Here is a 21,984-nt window from a genome sequence, read left to right on the forward strand (position 1 = left end):
AGTCTGACTGAATTTTTACTTCTGAAATATTTATATACACGTCTCTCTGTTTATCACAGCATATATACAAGTTATCCTACTTAAGAGAACACCGAGGAGTATGCAACCTTACTTGCAGTGGAAATAAAGTATCCTGCACATATTAAATGTCCTGGTGCCACACCGTCAAAAAAATCACTGCGTGTCGTTATTGCAGTTTGCCGCGAGCCAGATTGTTTACCTATTATGGGGTGTGTGGGATCTAATAGGTCAACCGGAAAAAAAAAAAAGTCCAATAGGCCCATAAAAGCCTAATACTAAGAGGTTGAAAGCACCATTTATAGTAGAGGACACACTTTGGTCTATAAATTGATTCTCTGTATACTGAGATGCAAAAAAAAAAAAAGAGTAGGACCTTAAAAGTCCCTTTCAATTTAGATGGATTTTTAAAAAAATGAAGTGAAACCCTGAGCGTTCTACAATGACGGCAAAATATAAATTTTTAATACCCCCTACAGAAAAAAATCAAATGTTTGATACAAACATTTTAACATGTTTCATGTGTGGAGTGTGTTGTTACTAGATTGACATTCCGTTCTAGATGTAGTACTTTAATATTTGTCTAATTTTCTCCAACATTCTCATGAGGACACTTTGGCGTCACTCATTCAAGTAGTAATTACAGCCCTACCCAGAATGTAAACTCTGATTGACTAGTTCCACGGCAAGGCGAGCTGTGTCTTTGCTGATAAGTACAGCAGTAAGCTGACTAAAATATTCATGCGCTGATGCAGAATTGTTGTCCCTTGATGGGCCTCGCCATGTGCAACATCTGTTCCTGATGTCATGCACGTTCCAGTGTGCCAGAAATGCCCTGATGGAGCCCGTCACGTTCCAAACGCGTTCACTCACTCACTCTGCTAAGATAAATATCTGTGGCGATGATGGCGATCCAGTCGACTGAACAAAAGTATTGAACACCTCGGCTAATCCATACCTATAGATTAGCCACTGCGGATCAGCGATTCTGCCACTCATTGATGAATGTCTCAGTTGAGTGCTGATTTCTTGTATAAAAACGTGCATTGTCTCGCACAAACTACAATGAATCGTCGTTATATCGGAGTTCATTCTTGGCGCTGCAGAATTTTGAGCTGCTGTTTTTAATTGATTTCTTTCCAGGACAGCACATAAACCGTACAGGCAACATGGATTTATCTGCTTGTGGGTTTTGTTTTATGCTCTCTTTGTATATGTTGCGGCACTAAAGTAGCAATTGTTTAAAAATTCATAATGACTATTGCTTTGCGTGTTAGCATTAAGCGAGCAGACGAGAAGGTCTTTTAAATATTATTATATTGAATATATGATATATGATACCAAGTGGCTTCAAAATTGACCTTAGGGACACGGTCTCAGGTGGAAAGTCCAAATGCGCCCCCATCTTCCCTCACATCTTCCTCCCATCACACAGTTCACTTTCAATCACATGGCCGGCCCACGACTGACTGGCTGCTTGTTTCGTGCCGTGATCCGATGCAGCTCTGCACTGATATAAATAATGAATGACTCGTCCACTGTCGCTTTTCATAGCATGTCAAGCCACGGCTTGGCCATTATTAGGGTCTGTTCTCCCCTCCCCCTCTTTCTCTCTGACTCCAGTTTTGTTATTGTTCTGGTTGACTTGCCTGCACACCTCCGCATTGGGTCAGCTGTCAGTACAGCTGATGGTTGCTACAGAGAAGAAAGACTTGCTTCTGGTGATACAGTAAAAAAAAAAAAAAAGCGCCCACACCAGAAGAGTGACAGCGGGGAATATTTTCTAATCTGGTTCAGGTAGCGAAGAAGCCACAGCTAACATGCTTTGTGGCCACAATCCTGTCATACTTGTAGTATAAGCTACACAAAAAGTATTCTGTACTTTCAAAACCTGCTCATGGTCATGGCTGACAAAAGTATATTGGACAGGTGCAAGTGACGTTGCAACAAAGCATTGCGGCGGTTATTATGCAAATGAGCCCCCTTGCTATGTAACATCAGGGCAGATGTGCAGAAAAACTCTCAAACACACTTTGAGAAATAGGCAATTTGCGAATGTAAGATTAACGATTTTCCCTGTTGTTTAATTTCACATTTGATAGGTCAGAGACCCAACAATTTGTCCATAAAAATTGCAATACGTCCCTTTTAAAGTTCAAAAGGAGCGAAATGGAAATTGATTCTTATGCCTTGAGAGTCAGCCACCCAGCAGCAGAAATCATGTCTTATTTACATACACATCTGTGTGCGAGAAATATGAATGAAGAACATCTGCCTGCAGGGAGGACAGCTCCCGTAAAGCAAACACAGAGCGCGCTGAAGAATCAGGGTTGTTCTTCGGCACAGATCCGCAACCCCCTTCAACAACAAACAAATTGATTTCAGCTCTGTTTGTTCAAAAAGTGTTTTCGCTAGCACCAGGCCAGGCCCGAGGCGAGTGTCCACCAGCAGCTCTCATCTCCGACAGCCTGAGCCCATCTCTCCATCTAAGCGGTAATAGCATCAAATCAAGGCCCGCGGCAAACAAACCCTGACAGATCCTCTCATTTGGGATTCACTTTGGGACAGCTGTGGTGCCATCCAAAAACAGGGGCTTGGTAAGTTGGGCCGTGCAGGGCAGCACTCAGTAATATATGCAGAGCGTGTGCACGTCCTGGATGACAGCAACACGAGCACTTGTCACTGGAGACATCAGTTCTACTTAGTCACAGCACTGCCCGGGCCATCCATATGACTGCAGCGCTCTGCAAACTCTATTAATAGTTATCTACCTTTCAGGGCTTCTTATGCTGACTATGGAATGACAGTAAAATACAATGAAGGAAATCCCAAATGAGAGGCAGAAACAGGAGAGCGTTGTCTGGCGCCACTCTCACACTCTTTACGTCATGTGACTGGGCAGCATAGTGCCAGACCTGCAGTTTATGTGAGAGGCATAAGGATTAGTTATGGGCCAGGAAGGAGGGAGGGAGGAGTGGGGGGGGGGTTGTTAAAGATCAGCAGAGCAAGCCAAAGAGATGGATGACAGAGAGGAAGATCGAGGATGGTAACGATGGGACTTCTTTTTCAAATATAAATCAAGGTTTTGCGATTAATATTTCATCCGGCTACTAAATTAAAAATGTGAACGGTCATCACTTATTTGTCAAATTGTCTACGCTCAAAAGGTACACGTCATGTTGGGTTTATAAAAGGTCAACGGTGGGGGATCAAAGTGTACTGATGCTGCCAAATATCCTTCCAAATAACCGCCTTGTTTGAGGGGCATTAGATCCAAATAGACTTGCTCCTCAGCTCGACTAAGTAGAGATGACATGATGTCAAACGTAACATCTGGAATGGCTTTGGCACGCTGAGTCAACGTACCTCCGCAAGTACCGCAAAGATACACACAGAATATAGCATACAACTAAAAAGCCTGCAAGATAATACCCACATGTTCTAAATCAATACCACATTCCTTTCAGTGTAACCATTAATATGTATCATACTTTTCTCCTGATTATCACAAGCACTCACATTTGCGGTCATCTTCCGTGCTGCTTTTCCGAAATTGGAGCCCAACCATAAAGTGGAACGAATCCATTAGACCTCCTTGTTGTCGTCGATACCCGCTGCTCATCTTTCTTCTCGATCTCGTTTTGTCGGTTGTCTTTGGGAAAGAAAATGCATTTGTGAAGGGCAGGAAGAAGAAAAAAAAACGCATTGCTTGAATAATCGACCTCCCACTGTGGTGCCTCGTGGACCTCATTTGCAAAATTAGAAGAGTTTGCTTGTACTTGTTCAAAATTGCGTACGTGTACTTTGCTCACCCAGCTGCCACCCAAAGAAGACAACCATACAATGCTCCCTTCTGTTCAGGCTAACGACAGGGAGAAAGATCTACTAGTGTACCTCAGCTGTCTTTTGCGGGGTCAACATATCCCATTATGTCCCTCAAAACAAGCCGTCTGCTCGCTCTATTCCGCTTTAAACCAGAATTAGCATCTTGCGGCTACTTCAGATCCTAATAAGAACGTAACTGCTCAGTTTTCAAAATATGTATCATCAGCACAAAAAAAAATAAAATAAAATAGAATTAGCATCTTGTGGGTACTTCTATAGCTTCAGATGCTAATAACTACACGGGTTTCAAGGTATGTATCATCAGCACAAAAATAAAAAAATCACAGCAAACAAGAGTTTGTTTAGTCACATCTGGCAGAGTGGCTTCTGTAGCCTCATTCCCTCATCTCTTGTCAAGAGGCTCAGGAAAAGCATCTGTTACTTGGGACATCTTGGGAGACAGGGGCAGCCGAACAGCTTGTGTTTGAGGATGAGGAAAAGGAAAAGGTTGTTTTGATTTGAAAAGGAGTTGTGATTTGCACACTTCCTGTGAGTCTTCCTGACCTCGCCCTGTGAAGCAGGCGGTACATTGTGTGATATACATTTTATATATATTGTTGTGTTGCAGTAAAATTGGGCTAACTGGAAAATGTTATCTTGAGACTGTAAACTCAAAATGAGAATTTTTATTGTAAAGTCCCATCAGAGCTGAATTTTCTGTCTCTTACTTAAGTTGTAAAAGTTGATCTTCTGTTAAATAGCAAAAATCCAAATATAATCCAACATTTGCACATCCATCTAGCAGGGCTGAGTAATTAATGAACTCATTTTCTAATAAGACCCGATTTAGAGCAGCTAGCCTGCGTATTTGTTGGTCTACATCATCTTCCTATATCTATTCTTAGTCACTCACTTCCTTCCACTACATCCTGATTGTATTTTCTTCCCTGCTTCCATCACGTCGTCAAGTACGGCAAACGTTCCCTGCTACTTTCTCTGGAAGGTCAAATCGTCACAATGACTCCAAGTGTTTTTTGGAAAGCGCTTATTGAGAGCTAGTTGATGTTGCCCTTACCACACTCACTTGTGGAATAACGTTGCCCAATTAGCCCTGCCACTTCATTATCTTTTGCACTTATTGTTGTAAAGCCACGCTGTGTTTTCTAAAGTGCACGGATTACCTGAATGAGAGCATTATCAGACCCGAGTGGGAAAAAAAGACAGGAAGGGTTGGGGGGGGGGGACCTTTTGTAAATATTAGTTTTATCATTTCATGCTTTGGCTCCAACGTTCATCCCAAGTGACTTTTAAATCTGGAGCCCATTTGCCAAACGGGGGGGACATACCTGCCTGAAGGGTACAACCGTTCCACATAATTCGCCCTGTATTGAAGCGGGCCTTGGTCAAATTAGGTAGACGCACTATTTAAATTGAAAAAAGGGGCCCTTTCAAAGAACGAAATAGATTAGTTCCGCTGATAGACGATCACTTGAAATCTTGACTGCTCGCTGATTGATATCAGTAAAGATGTTGCCCTTAGGGCTTCTGCAGGGCGGGGGAGATACGGTCATTTATTCTGACCAGATGAAAGACGGAAAATGTTTACATGAACTTAATTCAGCTAGCTTTCCCAACATTCTTTACGTCGGAAGAACCTTTTAGCATCAAGTCATCGATAATACAAACCACGCATCCCTACACGTAGGTCTAAATATGCAACTCTTGAGCTGGGTTGACCTTTTAATCACGGTATATTTAACACACATCCCGACGGTACTATTCATTATTGTAACCCAAGTGCCTTAATGGAAAGTAGAAATTGTGGTTCCCTCTCAACCGAAACCTGCTCATTATTCTCCATGTGAGCAGCCTGTTGGCTTCATTAAGGTTTTGCCGCACTTTGTGCTCAGGAGACAAACACAAACGCTAAGGCGGAGGAGGAAGTGTAAAGTGGGAGGGAGGGATAATGGTAGGCTGCGGTTGAGCCCATGCATGCTTGAAGTGAAATATGATTGATTAGTACGCTCTTGGGTTGACATGCCCTCACTGCAGCTGAAACCTGTTAACTCAATGTGCGCAGACCTGGGCCCAGCAAATGTGTTGTGACTGCCACATGGCAAATATTATGGTTGGCTGGCCAAGCTGCGGCTCAAACAGGGTACGAGCGATATAAACAAACACTTTCATACGGGTGTGCGTGACACCGCATGTCCGTGTTTGGTAGCGTGTTTGTGTACATACGGACGCATAGAATGATTGGTTGCGTTCTTCCGCGGATGACGCGAAACAGAACAGTACGTGACTGAAAGCGAGTGTGGATGAACATTTGTTTTAAAACACACTTGGTGCAGAGATAACAGATAAATGTATACTCTGTGGATTACGTTGGAAAGTACACCACACAAATTCACCTGATTCTGCGATCCTCATTAATCTTATACGGCAGGGGTGTCAAAGTCATTTTTTTCGCGGGCCGCATTGTAGTCATAGCTTATTATGACTGTCATTCCAAATAAATGTATGAACACCCAGATGTTTGAGAATATCTTTCGTTTTTCACATGTCCTGAGTGTTGTTGTTAGTCACCTAAATGTTGAACAGAGGCTGTGATTTACCGAAGTCAAATTCCTTGTTTGGCACGCTCAAACATGGCGAATAAAAAACTCTTGAATCTTGAATCTTGAATATTATATACAGTAAAAGCTACAAAACAAACTGACAAATAACTTGTTTTCAAATCAGACGAGTAAAAACGGGTCGAATATTAAAAAAAAAAAAAAAAAGATATGAAAAGTGAAGACAATTTGCAATTCTAGTCATGACACACGAATTTGATGCACAATTTGTCTTCGCGGGCTACATAAAATGATGTGGCGGGCAATATCTGAGTTTGACACCTGTGCTATACGAGTTCGTGTGGATTGAACTCCGATAAAGGTCAGATGAAATCACTCTGGGGTAAAGTCAGAGCTTGGTTGGGGAAAACAATAAGACACAGCGTGGTGGGCAGGGTGTGAGCGTGTCTGTCAGCAGCCATTAGCACTTCTATTAAAGCCTCAATGAAATCATGCCTCGCCGAGAGCTATTTAGCTTCTGCTGGGCCAATGAGTTGCGCTTTCCTTGATGCTTGGCTGGCTATGTTTACATGGATAGCAAGAGTCCAATATTAACTCAATTAAAGCAACACCTGCAGTCAGACGCTGCCATGTAAATAGCATTTTACATGCACCCAAACAAGGTCACGTTTCAATGGAGATTCATAACGATAAACATATTAGCATTGCGCTCGTGTGGCTTTTCTCTAGGTACTGCAATTTTGCGCCTAGAAAACATGCATGTTAGGTTAATTGAAGACGAGAAATTGGCCTTGGGTGTGCACCCGAGTGTGAACGTTTGTTTTGTTTTTACAGTAGCCATGCTGTATATATATCTTGCGAAAGACAGCTCACCTGTGACCCTAAAAACAATTTGCGGTGGAAACTGATTGGATGGATAACCACATTATGACAGATTTGCAGTTTGGCAGATTATACAAGTTAGGTTTTAATTAAAAGCGTGACGGTGAGAGGTATTGTTGTCACCCATTACTTGGTTGGATTGTGTGTTAGTCAGCAGGATTATGCAAAAACTGTACTGGTGACTTCCATGTAACTTTGTGGATAGTTGCTGCGTGTGCACAGCAAGAACCCATTAAATTGTTTTTGGAGGGCATGTATGTTCTCTTGTGTCTGCTGTCAAAAAAATAGTGGTGCTGGGATTCGATTTTGGGGGTGGTTTGGCTTATTTGGGGGAAACTTGCCTCAAAAATACACTAGAAACATTTGTATTGTGTTTAATTGGATGATATTTTCACTCCACATTTGCATTTGTGGTATCTTAATTGGCTTTTGTTGCAAATAGTGTTTGCTTATTTCATAATTCCCCTTGGCAGAACAGCTTCATATTATTTTTCTTGATGAATAGACTTGCACTTACATTTCATTTTGTGAATAGATATTTGTTTTAAGCGGTTATTTACGAGCAACCTTGTGTGTTAATATGCAGACAACAGTCTTGCAACTTGGCTGAAGTCTGTGCTCTCCAGAATGCCTTTGTGGTTTGAGTTTTGTTTTGTTTTAATGACTAAAGATATTTTTCAAGTCATTCTTTCCCAGGTTAGTTTATGTTCATATGCAGATCGCAATATTCCATATATTTCAGATATTATTATGATTATATTTATATTATATAATATTTATTATTATATTTGCATAGGCGCAACATATTTTTATTTAATTTTTTTATCATACATTTTCCACCATCATGGGTTTGAAGCAAACAAAAACAAGAAACCAAAATTAAGTACAAGAAGTTCATGTACTGCATCATTCCAAATCCACCCAAAAAACTACGAAGCCGACTTAAGTTGTAGTATATAACAGGGTAGGTGGTAAAAAATAAATATGGACTCTTGTCAATAATCACACATGTTCCAGGATAACAGATTGATTTTTCTGCTGCGGCTGATGTTACTGTCCAAATAATTACAGCGAGTGTTGTATGGATGCGGTATAGTATCTACACCCAGCGGTCACAATTCTTTTCACTAGGCCACATAAATGTTTACAACAAATCGTGAGGTGAGAATGAGGGGCGTTTAATTCCCAATATTATATACAGAGGGCACAAAGTTTCTTGTGTGTACAGTTTGAGGGCCAAGAATGTAATTAAGGAACCAAACTTTGTGGAAATGTATGCCTCCAAATGTCAGAGGTCAAACATCGACGCGGTGGATTACTGTTATCAACATCTAACTGAAATTAAATATTTGTGCGACATGGGAAAGCTGTTCTCGTCCCTGTCTTGGGTTTGCAGCACACTAAAAGCAAAATAAATCGATGACGGATTTGTTTTAAAATTGTAATAGAGGTTACAGTAATAATGTATTTGGCAAATAAAAAAAAAAAAAAAAAAATGTAGCTAAACTTCAGTAAGCCTCCTTCTCTTATTCGGTCTGTGGCATTATAAACTAAAAATAATCATTTTACCAGAGTGCTGTATAGAGCTGCAAAAATTAATCGATTAATCGACAATTATCAAAATAATCGTCAATATTTTAGGAATCGGGTAACCCTAACCCATTATATTAAAATTGTCCAAATCCTCTGTCTTACCTCTCAAGGATATTTATGATAATGAACGGATCATTTTTAGCATTTAATCAAGGTAAGATATTTGCACAAATCTGTTTTTACTTCATAAAACAATCACCACACCAGTAACAAGATCCAAAAGATCCTCTCATGTTATACGATTTAAATAGTCATCACTTATGAACAGTGAGCCTACTTTAATGGACTATAATTTGCATATCAAATAAATATTTCATCAATTGAAGGAAACTTTGGAGTTTTTGGGAAACACAGTAGAGGTTATAGACAGGATAGTAACGGCTTGCAGAAGTTCAGCACTGATGTCCCCAGTGTCCATGTTTGACAGGCCTGCGGTGGGTGGCTGTCTTCTCCGTCTCCCTCTTATCTGCTCCCATCAGCTCATGACGCACACACAAACACAGTACAGTACCCTGGGTCACCTCTGTTCCCTGCCCAATCGAGGAAGATGACATGTGTTTGATGGCACTGTCCACCTCCTCCTTGTCCACCGGCTCAAAGGAACCACAACCCGACGGGGTTGGAGTGTGGGGCAGCTAGTTGGCACTGACATGTTTGTACTGCTCAGTTCCTTCAAAAGACTGCATAGAGGCCAGTGTTGTTGATTTTTTTTTTTTTGCTTTGTTTGTCGCTCCTAATTAGCTGGGCCGACGAGCAGTTTTGAACGTGGGCCCTTGCAATCCACCGCGGCTAATCAAAACTAGCTGAGACAAAGCCGGAGATGAAGAGCGAAGTGACGCTGACCTGAAAATGTCAGCTGGTGTTGCCTTTCTTATTGTTCACTGATGCTCTCGATCGCGCTTCAGGCTCTTTGCATATTTGGTTCGTAGTTATTTTCACTTGGATTGCTCAGATGGCGGTGAGATTTAAGAAAAAATTTGAAGGCCTTGCTGCTTTTTGTTAAAAGGATGAGAGGTTATTATGAGGTGACCTCGGCTGCCCACGCTATTGCTGTTGTGAGCAATAAAGCTCATTATCCTTGCCGAGAGACGGCGGGTCAACATGCCGTCTCCTCCTGCACTCAGTCAGAGGTGACGCTGGACAGCACATTTGCTATTCGCTCAAAGAGAAGCTGTCACTCTGAGCCTACGTGATTGGAAATTACATAAATTTGTATCCACTGTCTTATTGTTAAAAATGTTTTAGATGTGTGTCGTTATTAGAAGGTGGAGATAGAGAATGACCATTTATGACAAAACCAAGACTGATAATGGGGTCTTCAACCACAGGCTACTGTTGTGTGTTTAGCTTTTCTGGCCCGGGAAAATCAATAAGGCCCTGCCTGATATTTTTGCAGGGGGTATATTCCGCACACAAGGTGTAATCTCAGTTTTATGTCACTACACAGGTACTTTGACAGGAAGAGACATTGCACCAAAACAGTCGTAGCTTAATCTAAACGATAGGATGGAAAAAGAAAACATATGTGCATTGCGGAATATCGTAATTATTTGGAAATTCCGAAATCCAGTAGATTGAGCAGGTGTACCTAATAAATATACTTTTGAGATTCCAATAGAAGTTCACCAAGCTAGTCACATTTTGGGAAAAAAAATGTAATTTGCATATAAATATATAGATATATAAATATATACTACCCAGTCAACTCATATTGTTACAGATTCAGATTTTGCATATGCATTCTCCCTTGCTTGTTCACAAGCATAGTGATTTTTTTTAAACACCTGAGCAATTAATATTCTCACATTGGTTTAAAACAACAGCAAAATCATCACAACTTTCTTGATTACGCTCATAAGTGAATTCAACCCGTTAACCAACATGTCAAGGGAATATAGTTGAATAGAATATGCAATTAAAAAAAAAAGTGCAATACAGGTATGTTTTTTTTAACTTTCATTTTCATATGCTCTAATTACTGCTGTGCAGGAATATGGAACAATTGTGTCTTCATTTCCATTACACATGTATAAATAGTATTTAGGTAATGGTATGCACGAGCGCGCTTGTTTGTTAATATCAAGTAAATTACCAAGTTAATTAAAGTTATAGCAAAGAATTCTGAGAAAGACCCACAAGACCGTATGAGGTCTGCATAATCAATTCAAATATTTCTAAACAACGCACATTATGAATTTTAAGTTTGCCTTGACAAAATAACAGTTAAGGCCAAAACAGATTGCCGTAAAAAAAGATTTATGTCATGTGACCTCTAGAAAGAATTTTTCTTTTAACTCATTCACTGCCAACCCAATTAATATCTTTGACGTCTATAACCATCAGTGGCACTGAATAAATTAATAAATACACTTTCAATCTCAAACAAAAATGATTGCTGATGTTGAGTCAAAAAATATGTTTCAAGGCAAGAGAATTGTCACAACTTATGCCAATACATGTCTCTTTTCTTGTTATATGGAAAAGAAATATCGCCATGTGCCAGACACCATATTTTGTGTGTAATTGTGAGGGCATGCTGCTCTGGTGGAAGTTGTACTTTTATTAGTCATAATGAAGATGCAGTAGAGCTTGTGTTCTCCTCTCATGCCCGACCATCTCCATGTGTATGCTGACAGCTGAATGTTGCCAACTTTGCTTGTTACTCATTCTCGTGTGTGCGTGTGTGCGTGTGCCCCGAAGCGCCATGCTGTTGCTACTCAAACATGTATGCTAATGAACTGGTAAAAAAAAAAAAAGCAACAACAACAAAACCATTGCAAATAAATATTTGCTTTGCTTTTTTTTAGTTTCCAATTAACACTTCACTGAGATGAATAACCAAACACATTTTTACAGCTTTTAATCTTCCAGAGCATATTTTTTTTCAGTTTTAATCAAGACACCTATTTTCGCGTTCAACAATTTAATAGGAGAGCTTTGCCAGAGGCGTCAGGTTTTTTTTTTTTTTTTTGGAGCGGCTTATTGCTATTGGAAATGATTGCGCTTAGATGTGCGAGATTTTTTCTTAGCCTTGATAAAGCTAGCTATCTCTATTCTGATCCTCTCGGCGGTCTGCGGCCCTGCAAACTGCATGGCAACAAGTTGCCCTGATCACCAGCCGTGCCTTGGTGCCTGCTCCGAGGTAAAAGTCGATAAACGCCTGTTTGGTTGCACCTAAACGTCCCTTCCCCGAATCTCTTCGCCTCCTTTACTGACTGATTACGGAACTGAGCTCCAGTGGAATCATTTGTATTTTGCGTCACATGTCCTGCTTGCGGCCTCCCCCTTCCCCTTGGTTATGTTGAATCATCTGCGACTGAGTAAGTGGAGCACATGGTCACCCACGCCGCCGGCTGTGAGGAGCCCAGTGCCAGTCCCGAACGCCCAAGGCCGGCCGAGAAACACGAGGCAAGATTTTGCTGAGATCTCCCCCTCCCTCACCGCCCCGCTGCAGCCCGGAGAGATCAAGCCGAACATGGGCGTCCCTGTCTGAGGCTGTTTGCTCTTAATTGAGTTGCTCACTCAGCCACTCGCCCCGAAGCGACACCTCTATGTCACTTCCTATGATTAACCTAAATTTCACCCATCGTCCAAGACGTTGTTGTGTTGCGCTAAGGCCGCCGAGTATGCGTTGAGACGTGCACAATAAAAGAGCAAGGAGAGGAAAATAAAAGGCGAGTGCCAAGGTAAGATGTGATGATGGCGGCAGAATATATATCATAGGAGCAGTTAATGCCCACATCTGCACATAAAACAGAGAAGTGAGGCTGGAAATAATTAGGATATCAGGTAAAAGGTCCCACTTTCCTTGCCTCAGCAAAAAAAAATACACGGCACTGATGTCACCCAGCGTGTATTGAGCCGGTCAAGTGGATTTAAAAATGACTTCTTGTCATAGCCTGTAGCATTTAACAGCGTCGGTGCGGACTAAATTGGGCTTTTTAGCTCTGGCCAGGCTCCAGGGGACAGGCTGCTTATGTATGGGCTTTTCCAGGAGTTAGTCATAGGATCGGTTGCTCATTTCCCTCCAGTCACAGGTAGCCAAGCTGCCAGCAAAGACTAAACCAATCAGACCTTTCATTTATTGGCACCCCAAGAAGCGGAATAAATCACGCCAACAAGCATCGACCGGCACCTTCGTCACAAACGGTAGCTCAGAACTACTCATGGATTTGCGGCGTTTTGATCAATGTGAAGCCTTGATGGTCGAGCGTTTGGAAAGAACCATTGTTTTCCTTTTTGCCTTTCACAGCTTTTTCCTCGCACTTGATTTCTTTCTCACTTGCCTCCTTTTTTTTTTTTCATGCCTGGTTTGTTTTCCAAACACTTGTGTGCGTCGGCAGCCATCTCCCTGCCAAGGCACTCATGGAGAAGTGATGGGCATGGGGAGTCTGTGGGCCAGCAACCATGAAATAAATATGGATGGTCATGAGTGAGATGAGCGGGGATCATCTGTTTCGCCATCTGCTTGTGCGAAAGCGTGGATGTAATGACTGTAGTAGTGCCTAGCCCAGTGAGTCCTTCATTGCGGGGAAGCTTGACGCCAATTGCGCACTTGCTGGGACACACAAACACAACCCATGCACGAGTTTTACATCCCAACCAATCTCTACATTAACACTGCAGGCATTCAGCTCTTGCCCCAAAAGATGAAGTGCGAGTGCAGACATCACGGTGGCTTCCCGCCAGCACTCAGGTACACAACTTTGCTGCATGTGTCACTTTATGGCCCAGTGTGGCCATTAGAAATGACAGGATGACAATTGCCAGGCACAATTGTTGTTGGGGATTGTTCAACTGCCACCGTCCTACCATATGACAATCTGTCTCTCCACGGATGATATGAGACTTGTATTGGGCCTTGCGGGCAATGAAATACTGCACCGACACCGGTAGTGCATTTATATCATTCGTGCAATTACGATTTTTTCTTTTCATGAGCATCTGTTGATAATATGCAAAGATGGATTTGCAGGGATGCAAATAAATCTGTCATGATAAGTGAAAATAAAGTAAATTGAAAGTCATGAAGACTCACTTAACCTAAAAGTCAAAGCACAGTTGTTCTTACTTTTTCACTCCAAATAAGTTATTTATCAAACCTAGTTGAAGTTCATTCATTAGACATCGGGCGAAAGGCAAACTACACTCCGCCTACACCCTGGATTGGTCGCTGGCCAATCACGCTCACACCGAGGATCAATTTAGGGTTGTCAGTCGTCCTACCATGCATGTTTTTAGAATGTGGGAGGAAACCGGAGCACCCGAAGGAAAACCCACGTAGGCATGGGGAGAACATGCAAACCACACAAGTCGGCCTAAGATGGAATCAAACCCTGAACCTCTGAGTCGTGAGGAGGATGTGCTAACCGCTGCCTAAAAACATATTTTCCACTCTGTTTTGAGTGACGTAAAGACTGAGGGAATGCTTATTCAGAAATGACAACAACAAAAACAGCAACAAAGACTTTTCCATAATACATTGTTCTAATGGGAAGCTGGAGCAGAGGTGGTCGGGTTGCAGGTGGGCGGGGGGCACAGTAGGAGCTCTCAGAATCAATCTTGATGCTTGGATGGAATCATAGAGCGCAAAGAAAATGGCAAACATTTCTGTGGCTCAATGGCCTGATGCTTCCATAAATATGATTTTATGGCTCGGGATGAGTTGGGGCTGAGATGTTTGCTGCTCATAAAGGTGCGTCTCCGTGTGTGTGTGTGTGACTATAGAGCTGAATGCTTCATGCCGGAGCACATAAAACATTTCTAATTGAATTAGCACATACAAAGGGAGAGTCAATACCATGTCAGTCACAGTGTTGAATAATGTTGCGAATCGCAAGTTAAGTGTTCGAAAGGAGCTTAATTGCTGACACTATCGTGTTCCGCGGTATATCTCGCGGGGCCAGCCCATTACGCACAATGGCGTACTGACCATTTGCACAAGTTCCGAACGACGCCAGGCTCGCAAATCAAATTCTGACTCATTTAGCGGATCCTCGACGGAGAAGCGGAACATCGTGCTGCCCCTGATTTTTCATCTATCTTTTGCCTTGTAAGTGTTGTCTAGGGAACTCGAAGCAAATCTTGCAGCTGGGGGTGGGGTGGGGTGAGGGCCACTGTTAAGAGTCTCTTGAACTATAGTCTAGTGTCAGTGGAGAGGACTGAATGAGAAAAGCTTCCAAGAGGAGAAAAGAGGAGAAGAAGAAGCAAGGCCTGCGATGATTTGTTTTTCTTGTCTGCACCCCCTGGAGCTAGCAAGCGCGCTGTCACTGGAACACGGTGCTGTGAAAGCGAGAGTGTCATGTAAAGATTCACCGCATCACAGTTGCAGTCAAACATTGGAAATTGAAAACTGTTCCGTGATGCTAACTGACTTACAAATTACTAAATAACTTTTTGCATAAGGTATGATGTAAAACAGGGGTGGTCAAATGAATTTGAATGTTCAAATATTTTGAAAAGAAGAATGGTGAAAAAAAATGCTAGCTCTATTTTTTAAAACTGAAGACAATTTGCAATTTTAGTACTGACATGTTTTGATTTGTCTTCGCGGGCTACATTCAAGGATGTGTCAGGCTGTATCTGGCCCTGTCACCCATAATGTAAAACATTCATTATAGATTGATTGATTGATATCTTTATTTCGAACATCCAAAACAAAAAAGAAAAAACAAAACAAATCACACTCTAAAGTTCCACATATAAGTCCATACAACAAACAAAATATAAACCAACAAACAGAAAAAATACATAAATAAATAATAATAATAATAATAATACATAAGTATGATTTAGATGCCCTAAAAACTTTATATCCAGTTTTTGACGCACAAATAAATAACCACTGTATATTATCACCAAATTTAAATTATTTTTTTCAGTCTAATTAGGATATCCGAATGTTTTCTTTGGTTCGAACCTGAGATAGAATGAAGCAGGTATTTAACTGTGTAATGTTTGAAGAGTCGCCATCTGGCACATTTTTTTTTTTTTTTTTTTTAAACCCTACTCTGGCATTTGCAGTCAAAGCCCTCTTTGAAAATGCCTGATTCCAAACAGGTATCCACCTCACGCTTCCAAAATGCACTTTAGTAATTAATGTTGACCCCAGTGGACTGATCTTATTCCTCGGTTGTTTTTCTTCTGCCAGGGTGACGCTTGCTTGACCTCTACCTACTGATAATCAAACACTTCCGTGATTTACAATATATGGTGTGATAAGTTCTGGATTTTAGGAGTATATGGGTCCAGCTCCGACTTGCTGGAAATAGCTTCGATGTGGACCAAAATGTCAGGGAAATTGGGATTAAATTTGGCTTGATGTTGCTTGTCTCACCACTGGCCAGCGTTCCACTTTTTTTTTTTTTTTTTTTTCCCAGCAGTAGTCTCACATCTTTGTGGGTCAAATGGCTGAATTCCTGTCATCAAGGGCAGCGGGTTTTAACGTCAGGGACTGTGCTATCTCTTCTCCAAAGCTCTTCTCTCTTCTGCTGATAACAGTTAATCCTTGCCTCACATTAAACTGTGACCAAGATCAATTAAAACCCAGCTTCACCCTGATATAATCTTCCTCGCATCAGCCACTGATTGTGTGCGTCCATGTGTGTGTGTGTGTGCACAACTGCTCATGTGTGTGTGTGTGCATGATGAAGGCCATCATCGCTGTCAGTCGGCTGCCAAGCTGCTGAGAGAGCCCGCCATTGATTTTCATCGCCTCTTAACAGAGATGAAAGACAATGAAGAACAATAACTGGGATGATCACAACACTGTTGGCCATGTATGCACATCATTATTATCCCTCTCCTAATTAGCATTCTTGTCTTCGCTGTAATTATTTTTATTTGGCACTAGCCTTGTCGTTATTAGGAATTCAGTAATGGAAAAGAATTATGTTTATGCGTGTGCTTGCGTTGCAGCTGTGCGGTAACGCTGATGCTCCGGTGTGTGTGTTTTGGTGTGTGTGAGTGTTCCATCTGTTGTTCCAAGTTAGAGAAAGGAACAGTCCTTTGGAGATGTTTTAGACATGTAAAGGACGAAACAAATATTCTACGAGAGTAAAAAAATAAAAATAAAAAAAAACTAGTCATTTGTGAGAATAAAGTCAAAACAGTGCAAGAATAAAGTTTTAGGAGAATAAAGCTGTTGGTTACCAAAAAAATAAAACTCTAATTAAGAGACTACTAAGAAACTACTACACTTTGAACTTTTACAAAATAAGGTCATGAAGGAACAAGAATAAGGTCATTTTTCTCATATAACAATAATAATAATGTCTTGGAATAACAAATTATAATCCAAATTCTTAGCAAATAAACCTTGCCAATGACGATTAAAAAGAAAGATGTAAAAACAACAGTAAAGTAAAATTTTCAAAGAATAAAGGAACACTTTTAGTTAAAGCCGAACATTATGAAGTTAAATATTTCAATAATCAACTCATACTTTCATGAGATTTTTTTTAGAGGAATAAATCCATAGGAATACAATATTTTTTGTTATTAAAGTGGTCTGATGCGAACAAAATACAAGATATCACCTGATGTTTTCAAATAATTCTAATTTTAATGCCCTTTTTTTTTTTGTTTGGAAAACGCTTAACTGTATTAAAACAGTATTGCTTTTCTTACCATAACATAACTTCTTTCCTCAGAATGAATAAAAACAGTTATTCTCTTCTCCAATACACCCAACGAGATTTTGTTTTTGTTCTTATAAGTTGAGTCTAAGTGGGCAATATTGTGCATCAAAATAACACACCGGTTTCATGGTGTTGTTTCCAAAACCGTTGGCATCACACGGGGGCTGTTTGGCAGAAACGAGAGGATCCGTCCTGGGGTGCCAACTGTGTTTTGGCATGTGTGATGGCAGGTTGTGTTGTGAGAAGCCATGGAGGTAGGGGATCGAGAAAGGCATGAGCACGGCAGGACAGGGTGGGAACGGAGGCGGAGTGGAGCCGAGGCCCTAACGTGCACAGCGGCTGCCAAGCCGACTGTCATGTTGGCCACTGGGACGGGCTGATGTGGGCTTGGGCTTGTTTTGGTGTGTACATCAAAAGGACAGGCTGAAAACATGAAAACTTTGCTCATTTTCTTCTCATCCGTCTCATATCTCGCCTCTCCTGCGATACTTTATTTCTAAGGCCTAGACTCTCTTTCTGGGTACTCCCTCCCTCCACCCCACCACCCCACAAGAGGCACATCCAAGGTGCTGGAGAAGCTTTGAGGAGACACAGCATGCCTGCAGATTTGCCACGACAAAGTGAAACTAAACTCCCAGGAGAGCACAAGAGGGGATTCTAATCTAAATGGGTGTTTTTAGACACCCCAGCCCTTTGCGCAGTGATGGTAGTAATGCTAATATATATAGTATATATATACTATATAGTATGCATATATAATATGCACACACACACACCAATTTTGTGCATGCTATGTAACATTGGACATGCAATGTGCAGTGACAGAGTTGAACTTGGCCACTGTTCAAGCTTCCATGTGCATGTGCACCTGCGCACCACTTCTGACAGCCCTGACTATAGCATCATCTGTTGACACCTTCACCCTCCTGTAACCGTGTTTCATCTTCTCTGCTGTTACCTCCTCTAACGCCACTCTTGTGTTTATAAGGCAGAGCTACCGTGCATCTTCTGCTTGGCCTGCGCAGCCGTTTTCTGACTTCCTTTGTCACACTGGGAAAAAAGCAAACAAATGATTCAAAAATATCCCCCATATATATGATCCTATTTTGATTTCTCCATTTTTCGGTGGATTTCGTGCTCTTTCTGCTCCACACTTGTATTTTTAGTCGCTGTTTTTTTTTTTCCTTCTTCCCATTTCCTGCATTGGCTGTGCTTAGTTGTGACCTAGTTTATTAAAAGGGGGAAGTATGGCCAAGCCATGGGAATCAGGGGCAGATTAACTTTCTGTTACTTCCCCCCCTTCGTACAGCTCCATATGTCACAGTGATTGCTTTAAAAATAAGTTACTAAAAGATGAGATCATGATACATAAGAGCAGAAAGATATAAACCATTTTTTTTCTAGTACTACACTTCTTTGATCTCTTCTCTAACCAATCTAAAGTGACTCTAGTGACTGATTAATTTGTAACGATGATGGATATTGTTGATTCTGCAAGTCGGTTTCGAGTCCATACCTTTACTCTGTTTGTGCCTCATTGACAGTTCCGTGTCATCCACACCCGTGTTTGTAATTAAGCGTATTCTGGAGCAGTGACCTGACTGAGGCTCGAACCATTTACGGGGTTATCCGGCTGGAGTCGGCTTAGTAAAGAAATCAGGGATGAGAGGTAAATGACAAGAGGATAAAGAGTCAGAGATAGCCAAGCAGCTTCAGTGTAGTTTGCTTACGACTTACTCCCACACAGTCAAGGCATGGAAGTTCTGAAAAGATCCATTGCTACCACGTGCACGACAAACATTCGCTGGTACTCAGCATGGTTACTAGGTAAGACTTGACCTTGATACCCCAACCTGGACCACTAAAGATTACCAGGTTGTTCTGAGGGTCAAACTCAGAATCTGCTTTTGAAACAGTATAATACGATAATGTTGGTGCCAACAACAACAATTACCCTCAAGGTAATGATGTTATTTTCCTGGCATTTGCTTTCTATCCTTCAGAAGTATAACATTAAGGGACCACTAACACACCAGTTTACTGAAGTCACAAACGTTTGAAAACATCTCAAAGGCGGAATTTACATAAGATGATTCAATTGACACAATTCCCAGTGTTTTGTCCCAAGTGGTTACACGATTTAATATACATATGATGGAAGTCTTAAGGTAAAAATAGAATTGGATATCTAGACATTGGGTCAATCCTTTTCCAAATGTGGATACAAATCCAATGCGACTGCAGCATAAATTGGATCTCTAAATTGTCAATGAGAACCTGCAAAAATATTTCATTTAATTAGGTTTTTTTTTTAATGGAAATAGACAAATTAATTAATAAAATAAAATTGGATCTATAAGTTCTTAATGAGAACCTGCAAAAATATTTCATTCGTTTGATTTTTTAATCTGTATGCTTTGCTAGAGCGTTTGCAAACACAACAGAAACTCTAAAAAAAACATTTACCGCCAAATGCTGTAAACTGCAAACCAGTTATGCACCAACTAGAGGCTACGAAACCAAAAAATGACAAACTCCCTGATTGAAGTCTATGCATGCACCAATCAATAGTTACGATCAAGAACTTCATGAGCTGCTGTAGCCTTTCTACTTTATATACTGCTTCCTCACCAGTGCCAACATTATGACAGTATCATAATCCAACACAAGGGTTCATTCATTAACATTATAAGATCTGGCCATTTTCCTTCATTTCTCAATGAATAATGCATGACGCTTAACGACAAAAACCCAGACATATGCTGCGACCCTGTCTGGGAAGATATGCAATTTGGAGCCTTTTTAAAATAAGGATAAAATTAATATGAAAGTGTCCAGTGTAAGTAAATCTTTGGGTAATGATGATAAAAGGCAGTCACTGATTGGTCACTCGTCTGACTTGGGCGTGGGTTCGGTTCTCATTCAGCGACGGTGCATCACGGTGAAGATGTGTGTGGTCACAGAATCAAATGGCTCACTTTGAGCAGCATGAATGTAATTTAGATGTTAGGATTTGATGAAGGTGGAATTAAGTCTCACACATAGAACAAAGAAGAGGGTTGGATCAGAGTCTGCCTTTCATTACTTGGCCTGAACCCCCCCCGCTGCCATTCTCCATCCTATGGTGGTTTCTACGCCCCTGCCACTGAACAGCTACCTGCGGCTACTTTTAAACTCGCTCGGGCTGATTAGACTTGCTTTTCGTCTCAGAACGCGACACAGACGCAGCATGGCTTCGGCAGCCGATGCAAATTTTCCCCAGCTTCACACTGAGCCAGCCATTCCCAGTCGTGCAACAGCAGACGTTTTAAAGAAGAGGAAAATAAGACTTGAAAAAAGGATGCTGACCTTTTCTCAGATGGCTCCAGATGGGGTTATGAGGTTTAAAGTTGATGCTCGTTTTTTTTTTAGAGGATGAGGCATAGGGAGGGTTTTGCATTTTTTTTTTTTTGCATTTTGTAGGGAATGAAACTCACCGTTCCATTTCCTGGCTTTATTTCTTCTTTGTCCCTCACCTTCCATAAAGGGATGCTGAAGAATGAATTTTTCTATTCTCTCTTCCAAACTTATCCACATCTTAATTAAACATTTTATGACTTCCCTTGGTTTCATTCCGAATCCCCCGTTCAGTTATCTTATCAAAATGTTATAATGAAGAGGGAAAAATGCATTTTTATTCCAGAACAACAGCATGTTATAAAGACAGTTGTGTGCTTTTCCGTGTGCCAAATGTGCGGATTGGAGTCTCTCTCCTCCATCTCTAATCAACGCCGAGCATGTGGGAAACTAATGGTGTTTTTCTCTTTGCACAAACAGCACCCGCCTCACCCCTGAGTGGGACAATGTAGCGGATTGAACAGATTATAGACTTGGCTGTGCATAACAAGGGTCAGATATACAAAATGTGCATCTTTTAGTTTTAATGGCTCATGAATATGAAACACTTGTGGTCACCGCAAAAAAATGTGCAGCGGAAATCAATTAAATGTTTTTCCTGTTGTTGTTTTTTTCCTCCTCCCTATTTAGAAAGCAGGGTGAAACATTTAGTTTCAGTGCAAATACTCTAAATTACCAAAACCATAATCTCCTGAGCAGGGAGAGAAATAAAAATACAGACAGTGCTGACTATAATTGAGTTTGTGTGAGAGCTTTGTATGCATGCACATGCACACATATATTGTTTGTTTTTTTTGTTTTCTTATAGGGAGCACTTTGGGGGGCTTTTTGTGTATTAGACCGTCATTATGGTTTGCTTACTTATGCGATGGATTACTTGATTCAAGTCGGATTTAATTTTTTTTTTAATTTGGATTTGCTTCTTTTTTTTTTCAAATTTAACATTGAAAGCCTAAAAAATTATAACACAATAAAATAGCTTAGCTGTATGAGCTTTTGCTTTTAAGTTTCTCCATTTGAGGCCACAGTAAGTCACTCAAGGTTGGCATTGTAGT

At 41.0% G+C, this 21,984-nt stretch overlaps 1 protein-coding gene across 2 annotated transcripts in view; it reads right to left on the bottom strand.

The window, feature by feature from the left end:
• The window catches only part of kirrel3l (kirre like nephrin family adhesion molecule 3, like), a 102,293-nt gene that overhangs the window by 36,748 nt on the left and 43,561 nt on the right, over positions 1 to 21,984 (bottom strand). For both annotated transcript variants that reach the window (XM_049731225.2, XM_049731224.2), the window contains exon 3: positions 3,538 to 3,670. In XM_049731225.2, coding sequence (XP_049587182.1) covers positions 3,538 to 3,640 — 103 coding nt within the window. In that variant the 5' untranslated portion in view covers positions 3,641 to 3,670. The remainder of the gene's footprint in view (positions 1 to 3,537; positions 3,671 to 21,984) is intronic.

The sequence above is a fragment of the Syngnathus scovelli genome, chromosome 9 (assembly GCF_024217435.2).
Source record: "Syngnathus scovelli strain Florida chromosome 9, RoL_Ssco_1.2, whole genome shotgun sequence".
Taxonomy (NCBI): domain Eukaryota; kingdom Metazoa; phylum Chordata; class Actinopteri; order Syngnathiformes; family Syngnathidae; genus Syngnathus; species Syngnathus scovelli.